This window comes from Atta cephalotes (genome assembly GCF_000143395.1).
Source record: "Atta cephalotes unplaced genomic scaffold scaffold00005, whole genome shotgun sequence".
NCBI classification, from domain to species: domain Eukaryota; kingdom Metazoa; phylum Arthropoda; class Insecta; order Hymenoptera; family Formicidae; genus Atta; species Atta cephalotes.
The window spans coordinates 4,173,250-4,186,418 of NW_012130069.1; the positions used below are offsets into that span (position 1 = coordinate 4,173,250).

Consider the following 13,169-nt stretch of genomic DNA (forward strand, 5'->3'; position numbering starts at 1 on the left):
AAAATTAAAACTAAACTTAACTTTAGTTTTTTAGTTTTATTTATTAGTACTAGTTATTAAAATAACTATTAGTTTGTTTTAGTTTATTAGTATTATATATATATATATATATATATATATATATATATATAAAGTTTTGCAATAAGGTATGTAATTAAGTTTATTGCTTACATGTGAGTTTAATGGACATCTAATGAAAACAAGCAGCGGTGGTTGCAAAAGTCACTGTCACATGATTGATTGTAACATATATTATAATCGTATTGTAGTTTGTATTATCAATTGTGAAGATGTGAGTCTATCTCTTGTCTATCTTGGAAAATGTTAAGAAGATTGGTTACAATGTGCAGAATGCAGAAAATAGGCGTATTCAAGCTGCGCAGATAACAAATTTTTTAATTTGTCTTAATTAATGTTTAAATGATTGAATATTGATCATTAACAGTTATCTTTACTTACAGTGTTTGAGACTTCACGGTTATTATTTTTCTGTTTCTTTTTTCATGTTGCTTGATGTTCATTAGTATTGATGTGTGACAATTGACACTCTGAAATACAATTGACACCATCGTAGTGTCAATAGTAACAAGTTACGGCGGTGCCTTTAATGATGATTTTTTATAATTTGTTATTTTTCTATCTTTATTAATTTTAATATTTATTATACTCAACCCCAAAGAACCCCTTTTCACATAAAATTTATAAGATTTCCTGTGATTTATAATAAACTAATTAGCCGCAAAAATCTTTTTTTATTATAACTGTGTCACTCTCCCCTACATCTTTATGTTGATTTGTGTACAATAGTTTTAAAGTGCACTAGTTCTAAGTGCGCTAGTTCTGCCAATGAAAAATACTATTAAATTTATATTCTCAGATACTCATAGATTCGCACAGATCAAAGTTGAAAATACTAACTCGTGACTGTTCTGGTACTGATTGTGTCCGAACTCAATGCGACATCCACATTCAGTCCGTTCCCCTGATATGCGAAATTGACACATACTATAACATAAGAAACCTGTAATAATTCAATTTTTTATTTATGTTAAATATTAAGCAGAATTTAGACTCACAATTTTTCCGCTCTTTAGTATACAGGATCATCACGCTTTGACAACAAGAACAAGAAAAAGACATGAAGCAGTTGCATGATTGTCGCGTAATCGAGATCGTTCTATAAATCAGGAATCCTCTTGATATGCTGGTATCTAATAAATGCTTTCTTATTTAGTTTTATAAATAAAAAAAATGTAATATATATAATAAAATAAATTCAAACACGCATCAAAAAATTATATAATGGATAAAAAGCTAGCACAATTTTTTTAGATAATTTTACAAATTGCTGGATAAAATCGCGTGGTCAAAATAAAATTTTTTCATCTAATATATTATGATTAAAAGTTAAAATAATTACACTAACTTGTATTAACGGAGATAATTTCGCGAAGGAGACACAACCAGATAAAGACAAGAACACCAATGCTACGCAGATCCATATTTACACATTACATTAATTATAACAAATACACGCGTAATTATATTTACTCATTAACGAGTTCCAGTGACAGCTCGTTTTACACTAAACGCTTTCTGCCTTTCACATTCCGTCCTCCGTGTATACAGGATGCTATCACAAGCTATTGTATTGTGAGTCTTTAGAAAATGTCCGGAACGTTTTTGTCTACCTGAATTATATAGCGTAAAATTTACCATTATATTCTTGTAGGGAGCATTTATTGTTCCTACATGTCTCTTATACGAGACATGTAAAATAATGCACACTTTTATAACAATTAAGGATATATTACGCAAATTACATCAAATTACAAATGTTACAAATGTTACACATATATTGTTTCTCCCACATTATTTGATATTTGAATAATATTTAAAATTTAAATAAAAAGAATGTATTATATTACGTAATACTTTGTAATATAACGGAAATAATAAATAAACATAAATTGAAAGGATGCATTTCTTCTTTCTTATAATAAAACATCAAACTTGCATGATTTTCTTAAGAATGTATATACAATCATTTATTAAAACAATATTAAATGAAAATGGACCAAGAAATTAACAATTCGATCAAGACAGGTCTTAGTGCCTGATAATATTTTTACAAAAATTTTATTAGGCACTAAGACCAGTCTTGACAAAATGCCTTCTTCGCTTAATTGCATTTATTAAAATATAATAACAATAAATACGCATACATGGCACATAATTCATACTATCATTATCCGTTAAAAAAAATTTTTTAGTATATATCATCGTCATTGTCATCATCATCATCATCATCATCATCATCATCATCATCATCATCATCATCATCATCATTATCATCGTCGTAGTCATTATTATTATCCACATCTTCCGGAAAAAGTTCCACTTGACCCAAACCACCTCCATCTTCTGGTTTTAATAGAGCTAATCCGTTTGAACCGAATCTAAGACAATCTAAACTAATCTGTGAAAATAGACGAGATTGACATAATTATATAAGTCATTTATGATCGACATATCATTTATATCATGATAAAATATGCAAATTTTTTATCTGCATTTGTTAGATCTAAAAATTTGAATATAGCATGAATAATATTCTTCAGGCAATGAATTTCAAATCTGACCTTAAACAATGTAGTATCCTGAAACTTTCCTTCCATGTTGAGACATAGATGAATATTTCTGCCTTGAAAATATATATTATAAAATCGGACGCACGCTCTGATCGGTAGCCTTGGGACAGGAACACATATTGGTCTAGGATTTTTTCCTATAATAACAAGATAAAATAAGAAAATATAATAAATATAGACATAATGTACGTAGTGAAAATGATTTATTTTTCTTTTATATATAAATTATCTCTAAATTAATTGATTATTGGTTTATTTTATATTTATATGTATTCACTTACCAGAAACAGTTCTCGTGTAAAGAACTCTGTCGTTCATCATGATATTCGCAGTAAAGCTGAACTCGTCAGGATCATACGTGATATTCACGCAAGCTTTTTGTTTCCACGTATCGTATAGAATTCTTGAACAACATGAACAGACACCACCGCTACACTGACAAGGTCTGTTTGTGATGACTGTGTTATTTTCCGATGCTGATGAATTTGAGACCTGCCTCAAAAGTATCTTCTCTTGCTCCAGATCTTCTCGCGATTTTGAGAGATCTTCGAGCTCACTATTAACAATTTTTTTTGTCATAAAACCTTCGTCGGCCCTTAATTCTGGCACTAAGCATGATTGCACGAGAACAATGATCAACCAATAGATGGCCTTCATCTTGCGTTCTTGATCTTATCTGGCGTTCAATGGAAACAAGAGGACATCTCCTCGAGATGTGCCTCCTTGCTAAGCGATTGGAACTCGACTGGCTGGTTAACGGACACTTATACTGACCCAGTTTTACGGTGAAATTTAGGCTTGGCTTGCTCGCCCGCATTTTGTTATTGACTATAGAATTCGAAGAAACAACAGGATTCTATAAAAATGCTGTCATCTCATATATCTTTGATCGTTAAATATGGCAGAAATAAAAATTTATGATAAAATGTAATTATTTGTTGAGAATTAAATTAATTGATATGATTCACCATTGATATTGATAATGCTAAGTTCTTGAAGATATTGTCTGTAATTAAAGCAAAGACTTATTTAACGAAGGAAAGAAATGTAATCTAATTTGTAACAGTTGATACATTTAATGTTTTACAAAATAATAAGACAAATTTAAGCATAGTAAACATTGTAATATATATTTTATATATATATATACATTATATACATATATTATATGCCTTTACATAATACATGAATACACATATATATCACATATATTATTTCATAACGATAAATCAAATATATTAACTGTAATACATAATAAATATATTTATAATAACGTCTTATATATATGTAATTTTGTAATTATAATATCATATCTTTAATTGACCGATATTATCTTGCTCCTCGAGAGTCATATTTGAAGTATGATTGTTTGGAAAGCCAACAGAACTTGGCTCAAAGTCCACTGGATCGTATATTTCTGGTCCGTTCACTTCTGGTTTGACTGTCAGTTGAGGAATATTACTGTTGTCATCGGGTTTTAGCCAAGAAATTCCATCTGCGCCAATCTTTACGCAATCGAAGTGCAAAATCAAGATTGGCCACGAAATTACACGTGCCTCCAAATCAATGCACGCATGCAGATTTCTACCGGACAAGTAGATATCGAAGACACGTACGCAGAAGGATATGAAGGGTGGATAGAAAGGCACGCAGAATGGTATTTGAGCTTTATCTGTGAATTAATTTATTACATTATGCAATGAATACAAATTTAACGGATATAAATCTACATAATTAGTTGAAAGCTTGTTAATAATAAATTTTGCGAAAAGTTCACATTCACCAAATCATACTCACCAGAGTTAGAAACGGTATTAAGAAGTTCTTTTTCATTTACTGTAAGTTTGAGATTCATGGCAAGGTCCTTAGGATAAAAGGTAATATTAGTGCAGGCATAATGGTCGATATTAAATGTAGTTATATTGATGCCACTACAACAACTACATCTAAGATCTTCACAGCTGCAGTTTGCTCCACGGAAACCAATCCCAGAAAAAGAATCACGACCGACATATTCCAATGTGCCTTTCAATGCTAAACATGTGTTCGGATCGTAGAATATATTGAAATTGTCTGAAAAAACAATTTGTAAAAAGTATATTAAAACACATATGGAAAAAATGCATAATAAAAACTTACAATTCTTCTTTCTCTTATAAAATGATAATTTATAAAGATAATTAAAAAGAAATAAAATTTATCTAAACAATATTAAATTTTTTATTAGTTGTGCATTTTGCGTTTAATTCGTGCATTTTTAAATGTAACAATAATTATATTTACTCCTATTATAATAGGAGTAAATATAATTATTACGCTAATATCTTTGTTGTAATATAATTGTATATTTGTAGCGTATTGTAATAAAAAATAATTTTTATTTATAATTTTATGCTACAATTATAAATATAAGTGTTTTTATAGCATTTAAATAGAAATTTCATATCTTTTGTAAGTGTTTTTTTTATCAACTATTATAAAATATTAATCAAATTAAGCAAAAAATATTTATTACTTAAGCTATTTCTTACCAATATAATTGATGTAATTGCTCACAGAAGTATTCTGGACACCTAATATCAATAAAGATACAAGCAGCCACTTAATTAACATGATGGCACAATTGCACAACCTGCACGCTTCAATGCTAATGAAAGACTGAAATTGGGCACACATTGGTCCAAGACGCAGAGACACCTATTCATTAATTATGCATCAACTTTCAATAGTAGGTAAAATAAGAATGCTCAAATTGTCACACTTAAGTGATAATTCACGACGCAAAAATTTAAGAGTTTTAAATATTATTAAACTTGAGGGAACTAAACCCTCACTAACCCGAAAATTTGAAATTTTGCAAAAAGTATACATGTACTGCACGGAAATCAAATTACGTAGGTGTTTTTCATTTTGACGATAAATGGTTTTATAGACGCAAATACTTCTCTAACAAAACTTGATTTTTCATATTTTTACTTATTATATGTATTTAAAATCACAAAGAACATTGAGAAAATTAACTCTTAATTTAACAATAAAGATAAAATTAATTATTAATTCTTAATTCTTATTAAATATAAATAAAAAATTAATTATTAATTATTAATTCTTAATTTAATGCAATATTATTCAAAATGGTACATCTAACAAGCAACAATTCGAGCTCTCATTACGTAACAAAATTTAAGATTTCATTTCATATGATTTAAAAAAATATTAAAGATAAGAGTCCGTTTGTCTCCACGTGTGTTATTATCATGCTTGATTATTAAAATCTTCATGTGTTAATATACAACTCTTATCTTTAATGTTGTTATACATATTAAGTAGTGTCAAATAATTCTAACTTTCTCTGTCGCAACACGAGAGCTTAAATCCTTAAATAATTGCATGATGAAAAATATTATTATTTGTAAAAAACTACACTCAATTGTATAAACTACTAACAATTTTAGAAAAATTTTTCTGAAATATCGTGTCTCGAAAAATCTCATTAAATAATTAAAAGTATTAACATGTTTTTATAATCATTAATTATTACAATATTATCCTTCCAAAATTTTCTGACAGAATTAACTTTAATTATTTAAAAAATATATTAAATGTTTTTATACAGAATTTTAATAATTCAAATAAATTTAAATTAATATTTCATTCAGTTAATTTAAATTTAATTCTGTAATAACAAAAATTCAATAATTAAAAATTAAATTAATAATTATATGAAAGGTATACATATGAAAGGTATACATAGTATATACATATACAGCGCATTATATTTATTTATTTATTACAGAGTCAATAAATAACTTAATAAATACATAAATCATAAATATTTATTTGCTCTTAATAAATAACGTTAAACTAATCGAGCAAATTATTATATTATGGCTGAGGTCACGAATAATTCGAGATATATTATATATATGTATAAGTCTTCCTTACAAACAGAAAATTCTCTGCATAATAAAATAAAATTTCTTCTAGAATTTTGTTTCCAATACATAAATATTTTCTATTTACGCAATTCTATTTGAGCCTTCTCTCAAGAAAGCTCTTCCATCTTCGCTGTAAAATCTCGTATCTCAGTCTCCATATTATTCAATAAATATAAAATTAACTACATTAAGAAATAAGATAATTGTGATAGCGAAGTGAACTGCTTATTTTCCAGTTATTGTAACAATTCCAGTTATTGTAAAATAGCAGCTGTAATTGTTAATTGAACTTTTTTTTACAATTATTGTAATTACAATTATTGTAATTTTTACAATTATTGTAATTAGAAGATAATGAAATAATTAGAATGTCGTAGAAACACGCACTCGTTTTTAGCGAAATTACATGTCAAGAAACGTTGATTCTTCCAATCTTATCATCACTGTCACAATTATACCAAAATCTACCGAATCTTCGCTAATCCAAACAAAACATTTTGAGTTTTGTTAGATTGACGAACTCATGGCCAGATAAGAAGGACGAGCTTTCTTTAATTTCCAATTATCCTACTGACTGGAGCAACAATCTGTATACTTCAAAGCCTCATAACTTTGCTTTGACGATTTCCGCTATAATGCCTCTTCCTGGCAAGAAATCCCAATTCAAGGCCATAATCCTCATCATCATGCTCGACATTAGTTTGATTAGACTTTGTATTTTCTTTGCTCTTCTTCTTTTTACCGCCAGTATCTATAAGAGCACTCAACATGGCATCTTCCTCCTCGTCATCATCGTCATCTAAATCGACAAGATCTTCAGCCTTTTCGTCCTCGTCATCGTCGTCGTGCTCTTCATGCTTCTCATCATCTAGTTTGTCATCATTCTCTTCATCTTCGTCTTCGTCTTCATCTTCATCATCCTTGTCATCGTCATCGTCGTCTTCAAGACTATCATCCTCGTCGTCGAGGTCTTCATCATCATCATCTAAAATATCGTCATCATCATCATCCTCATCCTTAATAGGTTTCTTCGCTGGTTTCTCAGGATCATGGATGGCGTTTACGCTAGTCGATGTCACCGTTGGTTTCTTCTTGTCTCCAACGACTCCCTTCTTCACTTTATTGACAATCGGCACTTTATCGGGTTTCGCAATGTACACGATTTTGTTGGAGGATTCCGTGATTTGTTCATTATTCTCATTAGTGCTGTCTTCGGTATTACTCTCAGTCAATCTTGTATCTTCTTCTTCTTCTTCTTCTTCTTCTTCTTCTTCTTCTTCTGCTTTGAATGGTTCTTGAGTGCTGTCGTGTTCCTCATAGTTAATTTCCTGCTCGTTGTTAGTGGGCAGCTCATGATCCTCCAATGATGCGGGAGTCGTTGGCCGCGGTAGAATTGGTATAGTGAATTCCAATAATGGTGCCGCGGTAGTAACTTTAGGTCTTGTTGGCACATCGTCATCGCCAGTAAAGATATCCAATAGAGCACTGAAACCTAATGGATCGTCATCGTCATCATCATCATCTGATTCTTGTGCATCAACTTCCGAGCCATCGGGAACGGAGTTCGTGATGGGTCTTTCATCATCTTCATCGTCGTCGTCATCATCCGAACCTAGTCCGAAAAAATCATCATCGTCGTCTTCTTCTGAAGTAGCATCTGTCTCGACAGTTGGAAGTGGTTCAGCCGGTCGAAGCTTCAGACCGTCTGGACCGAATCTGAAATTCAAGATCGAATTACAAAACACTAGTTTCCACACAACATAGTTCTCTAAGGAATAGAATGTTTAGGTTAAAGAAGGTGCCTCAGAGAGCTGTATTGTGTGGAATATTTTAATAAATAATTTACATATTAAATCTTTTTATCTTTCTTCTCTTTACGAATTTTTCTTGTATCTCGTAAAGGAGAAAGAAAATTCAAATTTATGTTACTATATTTTTTTTCATTGTAAGTACCTGAAACAACTAACACGAAGAGTAGCTTCTAACTCGGTAGGAGATTGCAATTCCAAACCGAGACACGCTTTAAAGTGATTCTTCGCGTCGCGTTGGATGGAATAAATTCTGCCACAAAATTTGGTGAAGCCACCAGGTAGCGGTACGCACACAGGCTTCGGATTCTTTCCTGAAATTTATAATATTCGATGCACATACAAGTCAAACTTTATATATTATAATTCTTTCATCGAAATTTCGAAATAATGTACATTTAATAAATAAAAAATAAAATAAAATATTAAAACAATTTCATTCAAATATAGATATTATTGAAGGTGTTTCAGATATTTATATTATCTGTATGTCATGATATCTGAAATCTGTATAGTTCAAACAAATTGAGGTCATCAAATGCGATTAAAAAAGAAGATAAACACACTCGACGTCGAAAAACCGTTTGTGTAAATACTTTCGCTCCGCTTGAGACTGACACGAATTCGTCGAGTGGCGCCTGTACGTCACTGTTGACTTCGTAATACATTTTTTCATGAACGCACATACCGAAGAAATCACATACGGAACTGACACATAATATGAAATTTAACGAAGCAAAATATTTTTTACAAAGTAAAAAGTATTTTTAAAAGTAGTATCATATAGTTTCGTGTTCTTTAAAAGGAAGTAAAAGTTTCAAATGCCATGTATGCCATGCGTTCTATCGACAAATTCCAATGACAATGATAAACATACTGCCGGGTGAAAGTCGAGTTACAACTTCCTGGACATTACGTTAATATACATCTACCAAACGTTGATTCACTCGCAATTAACACACTTTTCTTGTCAATATTGTCGAGCGGTACACGTGCATGATTTAGTCTTTTGCACGTGACATAAATTGTTCATCAAATAAAGAGATATATGCTCTCAACGTCTATCAAACTTAGTTTTTTCATAACTTATAACTGTATTGTTTCAAATCAACAATTACCAGAATCACGCGAATGAAAAGAAATCTTATTGTATTTCATTAGAGAAGAAGAATTTTCTATAATTATTCAATGCTATTTTTTGTTTTATTTCTTTCGTTTTGTAATATCACGTTAAAATTATGTTTTCGGACTTTGCCATTTATTTAAATTTTCTTTAGAATAAATAATTCACAGGAGATGTTAATTAATCAGAAAAAGAGAGAAAGAACTGTTAACTGACAATGAATGTGATTACCATTAACAATCGTGCTGGTTAATATGTTGTCGCCAAAGCTCAGTTGGACTGCTAAATTGTCACCTTGAAGATACTGCAACGAAGCGCATCCTAGAATTTCAAATACAGAAATTCTTTCATCAGAAAAAATATATTTATAAAAAAATACATAATAAATTTTATTATGAAGAATTGCAGAAAAATTGCAGAATTATATTTTATTATGAAAAAAATGCAGAATTAAATTTTATTTCATGTAAAATATAATAACATGAAATAGGGTAACACTGGCAAATATGCCACTCTGGAATTTACGACAAAAGTCAGAAAAAAAAAAGAGTGGAGGGTAATTTTCCCACAACTACTCTATTAATGTGAATACAAATTATTGTGAGTTGAATCGATTTGTTACTGTAATAAGTAGCGTCATCGTAAATTATAATTTACATACAATAATTATTGTAGGGCGCGTAAAAGACATAATGATTATTTCGTGATACATAAGTGTAGAAATGTACATGTTGTATAGTATATAAAACAAAATACAAGTGCTTTGCTGCTTTGTTTAGTTTATTATTTTATATGTTCTACCTATTTGGAATATACAACATTTTTAACGGGCGGGATTTATGTCCAAAGCATACAAAGTGCTCAGATAGGATTCAGTGCACTAAATGCAATAAACACATTACATGAAATATGTACATCATGTAATAACTTGTAATATATGTAGGAAGATTGTAATTATTATCTATTATTTCATATACATATTTATTATTCTTATTAAAATTTTGTAAACATATTTTAATTATTGTGTCATTTTACGTTTTATTTATAAGCATTATTTATACATTTTTCGTGAGCCGTAACATATTCCCCTTCCTCTATGAGTAGTTATATATCTTACTCTTATGGGATATATGGCAAAAATCCAAGGGTTTAAAAAAATTCTTTTTTTAATATGAAACATAAGTATTTTGGATTTTTAATTTTTTTTTCCATAGTAGTAGACAATACAAAGTTTTTACTGATATAGTTCATTTACTTTAAAAATAGTAAATAATATTTAATAAATTAAGTTTTTATTAGGTGCGGCGTACATAGAGTGCGGAGTTATCCTATATAACGCACAATATATGATTTAGCACGGTACTACAGATAACAAACGCATTAAAATTTAAATGTAGTATGGGAACGCAAGTATATAATCATATATTTGCCTTTCCATATTGTACTTTCATTTTTCGTGCACAATTACATTGCGTGATAATTACCCGGTCCTTTCAGCTGAACGAGCGGTATGTGAAAGTCCCGACAGCAATTGCAAATGTTCTCATTGCAGGTGCAGTATCGATTTACACTATCGGTCGCTTGTTTTAGTGACATCGTTGATAAATCTATGTCACTCTGTTTCACATTATTCGCGGCACGAGTCATTCGATGCGTCGCCTCATTGTGATCTGTAAACATTTTGTAATTTAAAGTCGTTTTAAATCTAATAAAATTCGTGCCAAAATTTAAAAATCCTATTTATAATTTTATGTGGTGTGAAGTACGAGCAAAATTTAAAAGTATACACATAAAAAATGTATATAAAAAATACGTACGTATAATAAAACATACATATATAATTTTAAATAGAAATTTTGAAATCCTGAAATCTTTTAATTTAAGACAGTATAAAATGAGTTTTAAATAAGATGATTACTGCTTATTTTTATATACATTCATATGTATAATGAAATCTGTATAAAAATTTATTTCTATGTTTTAAAATTTTTATTTTTGTTCTATTATTTTTTTTTTTTCTTAAAGCTGTTTCTCTCACCAATTACTCGGCCATAAGCCGCAAAGGCCACCAATAAGAGGATCAGCAACAACTCAAAAATCGTCGATAATCGCATCTTTCCACTCTGTTCTGGAAACAATACCAAGAACATATGCGATTATAATATTATTGTGAAAAATATCCATTTTGTAGTGGCATGCACGTTCTAATCTTATTACAGCTTCTTTCGGCCGATTCTGATAAAAAGGCACAACAATAAGAACCGTAAAAGATAGATTTTACGCACGTGCCGTAATTCTAAATTAGCATGACGAATGTCATTTTGTAGTTTTATACCTGCTTTATAGTATATTTTTCTATTATATAGTAAAATTATTTTCAAAGATTAAATTTTTTTAATAGATAATCAGTATATCTCATTTTATGTATCAGTATAATCATTTATATACATATTATTCTAATGAATAATATGAAATATTTACACATATTTGAATTAACATAACTGCAAAATTTTTTTAAAAGCCGTTCAATTGATTAAGAATTTCCAAAACTTTTTAGGTCTTCTTTCACATAATTTTAATAAAACATCTAGATATCTACAATTTTTATATACAATTACTAATCTTTTTCTCGAAAGCTCGTTTCGTCGAGCGACGTTGATTAAGCAACTTTTGAGATCACATCAAAAAAAAAAGTACGTTAAATGTGTTTCTTTTCTCATAATTATTTCTCCCGCCTTCCAATAATTATTCTATAACCCTCGTCGGCAAACAATAGAGACACTCGTTTCACTCATCAATTGTTGAGGTAGAGCGGTAATTTCATACTTCTACTTCCCGATTCATAAAAATATCTCTACCAGAACAATCGCGATACTTTTATCTTTCAAATAAACAACCGGACGAAACGTCCCAGACGCGGAAAACATATTCTCCTTCCGGTTTTAAACACGAGTTACTAGCGACCGGTTGACCCAAATCTCGGTCACGGTCAAAGGCGTGCGTATAAGAAAGGCGCTTACTCGAGAGACTCGATGGCAGACTTTAGTAGCACGAGAAGATGCGTAGCTTTACGCGCGGAACAAACACTCGTGTCACCGTTATAAAGTGCGTTACATATGGTCAAGATGTTGGATACGATCAACACTACGTTTTGACACATCGTATGTGAGATCGATTCCTCACGCGTCGCTTCGTACGGAGATCAAATCGCGGAAGTGATAGTGTGAGAAGTTTAATTGAGCGCAAGCAGTGATCTATAAAATAATTTCTATATATTTTTGCTTCATAAATCTACACTTGTCAAAATAATAGATAGTTAATAAATATTCATTAATCTTAAGCAAGATAATAAATATTATAAAGAATTTATATTATTATAATATAATTATGTAATAATAATATGTGAATCTTAATTGTATACTATTTAAATTTAATGGACCATGTGTAATGTTTAATGTTCAAATAATTTAATGTATTAAATAAAACTCAATTTCATATAATAAAGAAGCAAAGATCATGAAATATTCGTTAATTTAATTTTATATATAAGCTTTATTTTATTAATTAATATTTTATAGATATGTAATTCTACTAAACATATAAAAGTTACATACAGAAGATATATATTATTTTATACAAATTATTTAAA

The 13,169-nt window shown here is 29.7% G+C and overlaps 4 protein-coding genes across 4 annotated transcripts in view; all 4 read right to left on the reverse strand.

The window, feature by feature from the left end:
• The window catches only part of LOC105626595, a 2,659-nt gene extending 1,506 nt beyond the window's left edge, over nucleotides 1-1,153 (reverse strand). Inside the window, exons 1-2 of the mRNA XM_012207889.1 lie at nucleotides 1,100-1,153; nucleotides 919-1,021 (exon numbers count right to left, since the gene is read on the reverse strand). Of these exons, the coding sequence (XP_012063279.1) occupies nucleotides 919-1,021; nucleotides 1,100-1,153 (157 nt within the window). The remainder of the gene's footprint in view (nucleotides 1-918; nucleotides 1,022-1,099) is intronic.
• Nucleotides 1,154-2,269: 1,116 nt separating this feature from the next.
• On the reverse strand, nucleotides 2,270-3,308 carry LOC105626596. Its single transcript, XM_012207890.1, has 3 exons — nucleotides 2,933-3,308; nucleotides 2,643-2,788; nucleotides 2,270-2,479 (listed from the first exon to the last, which is right to left on the reverse strand). The coding sequence occupies exons 1-3, from the start codon at nucleotides 3,306-3,308 to the stop codon at nucleotides 2,270-2,272; spliced, it is 732 nt and encodes a 243-aa protein (XP_012063280.1).
• A 650-nt stretch (nucleotides 3,309-3,958) lies between these two features.
• On the reverse strand, nucleotides 3,959-5,264 carry LOC105626597. The gene is made up of 3 exons (XM_012207891.1): nucleotides 5,183-5,264; nucleotides 4,449-4,724; nucleotides 3,959-4,317 (listed from the first exon to the last, which is right to left on the reverse strand). The coding sequence occupies exons 1-3, from the start codon at nucleotides 5,262-5,264 to the stop codon at nucleotides 3,959-3,961; spliced, it is 717 nt and encodes a 238-aa protein (XP_012063281.1).
• Nucleotides 5,265-6,421: 1,157 nt separating this feature from the next.
• LOC105626333 (mitotic apparatus protein p62) lies at nucleotides 6,422-11,634 on the reverse strand. Its single transcript, XM_012207635.1, has 5 exons — nucleotides 11,559-11,634; nucleotides 11,005-11,190; nucleotides 9,752-9,841; nucleotides 8,543-8,711; nucleotides 6,422-8,305 (listed from the first exon to the last, which is right to left on the reverse strand). The coding sequence occupies exons 1-5, from the start codon at nucleotides 11,632-11,634 to the stop codon at nucleotides 7,186-7,188; spliced, it is 1,641 nt and encodes a 546-aa protein (XP_012063025.1). The 3' UTR covers nucleotides 6,422-7,185.
• Nucleotides 11,635-13,169: the final 1,535 nt, after the last annotated feature.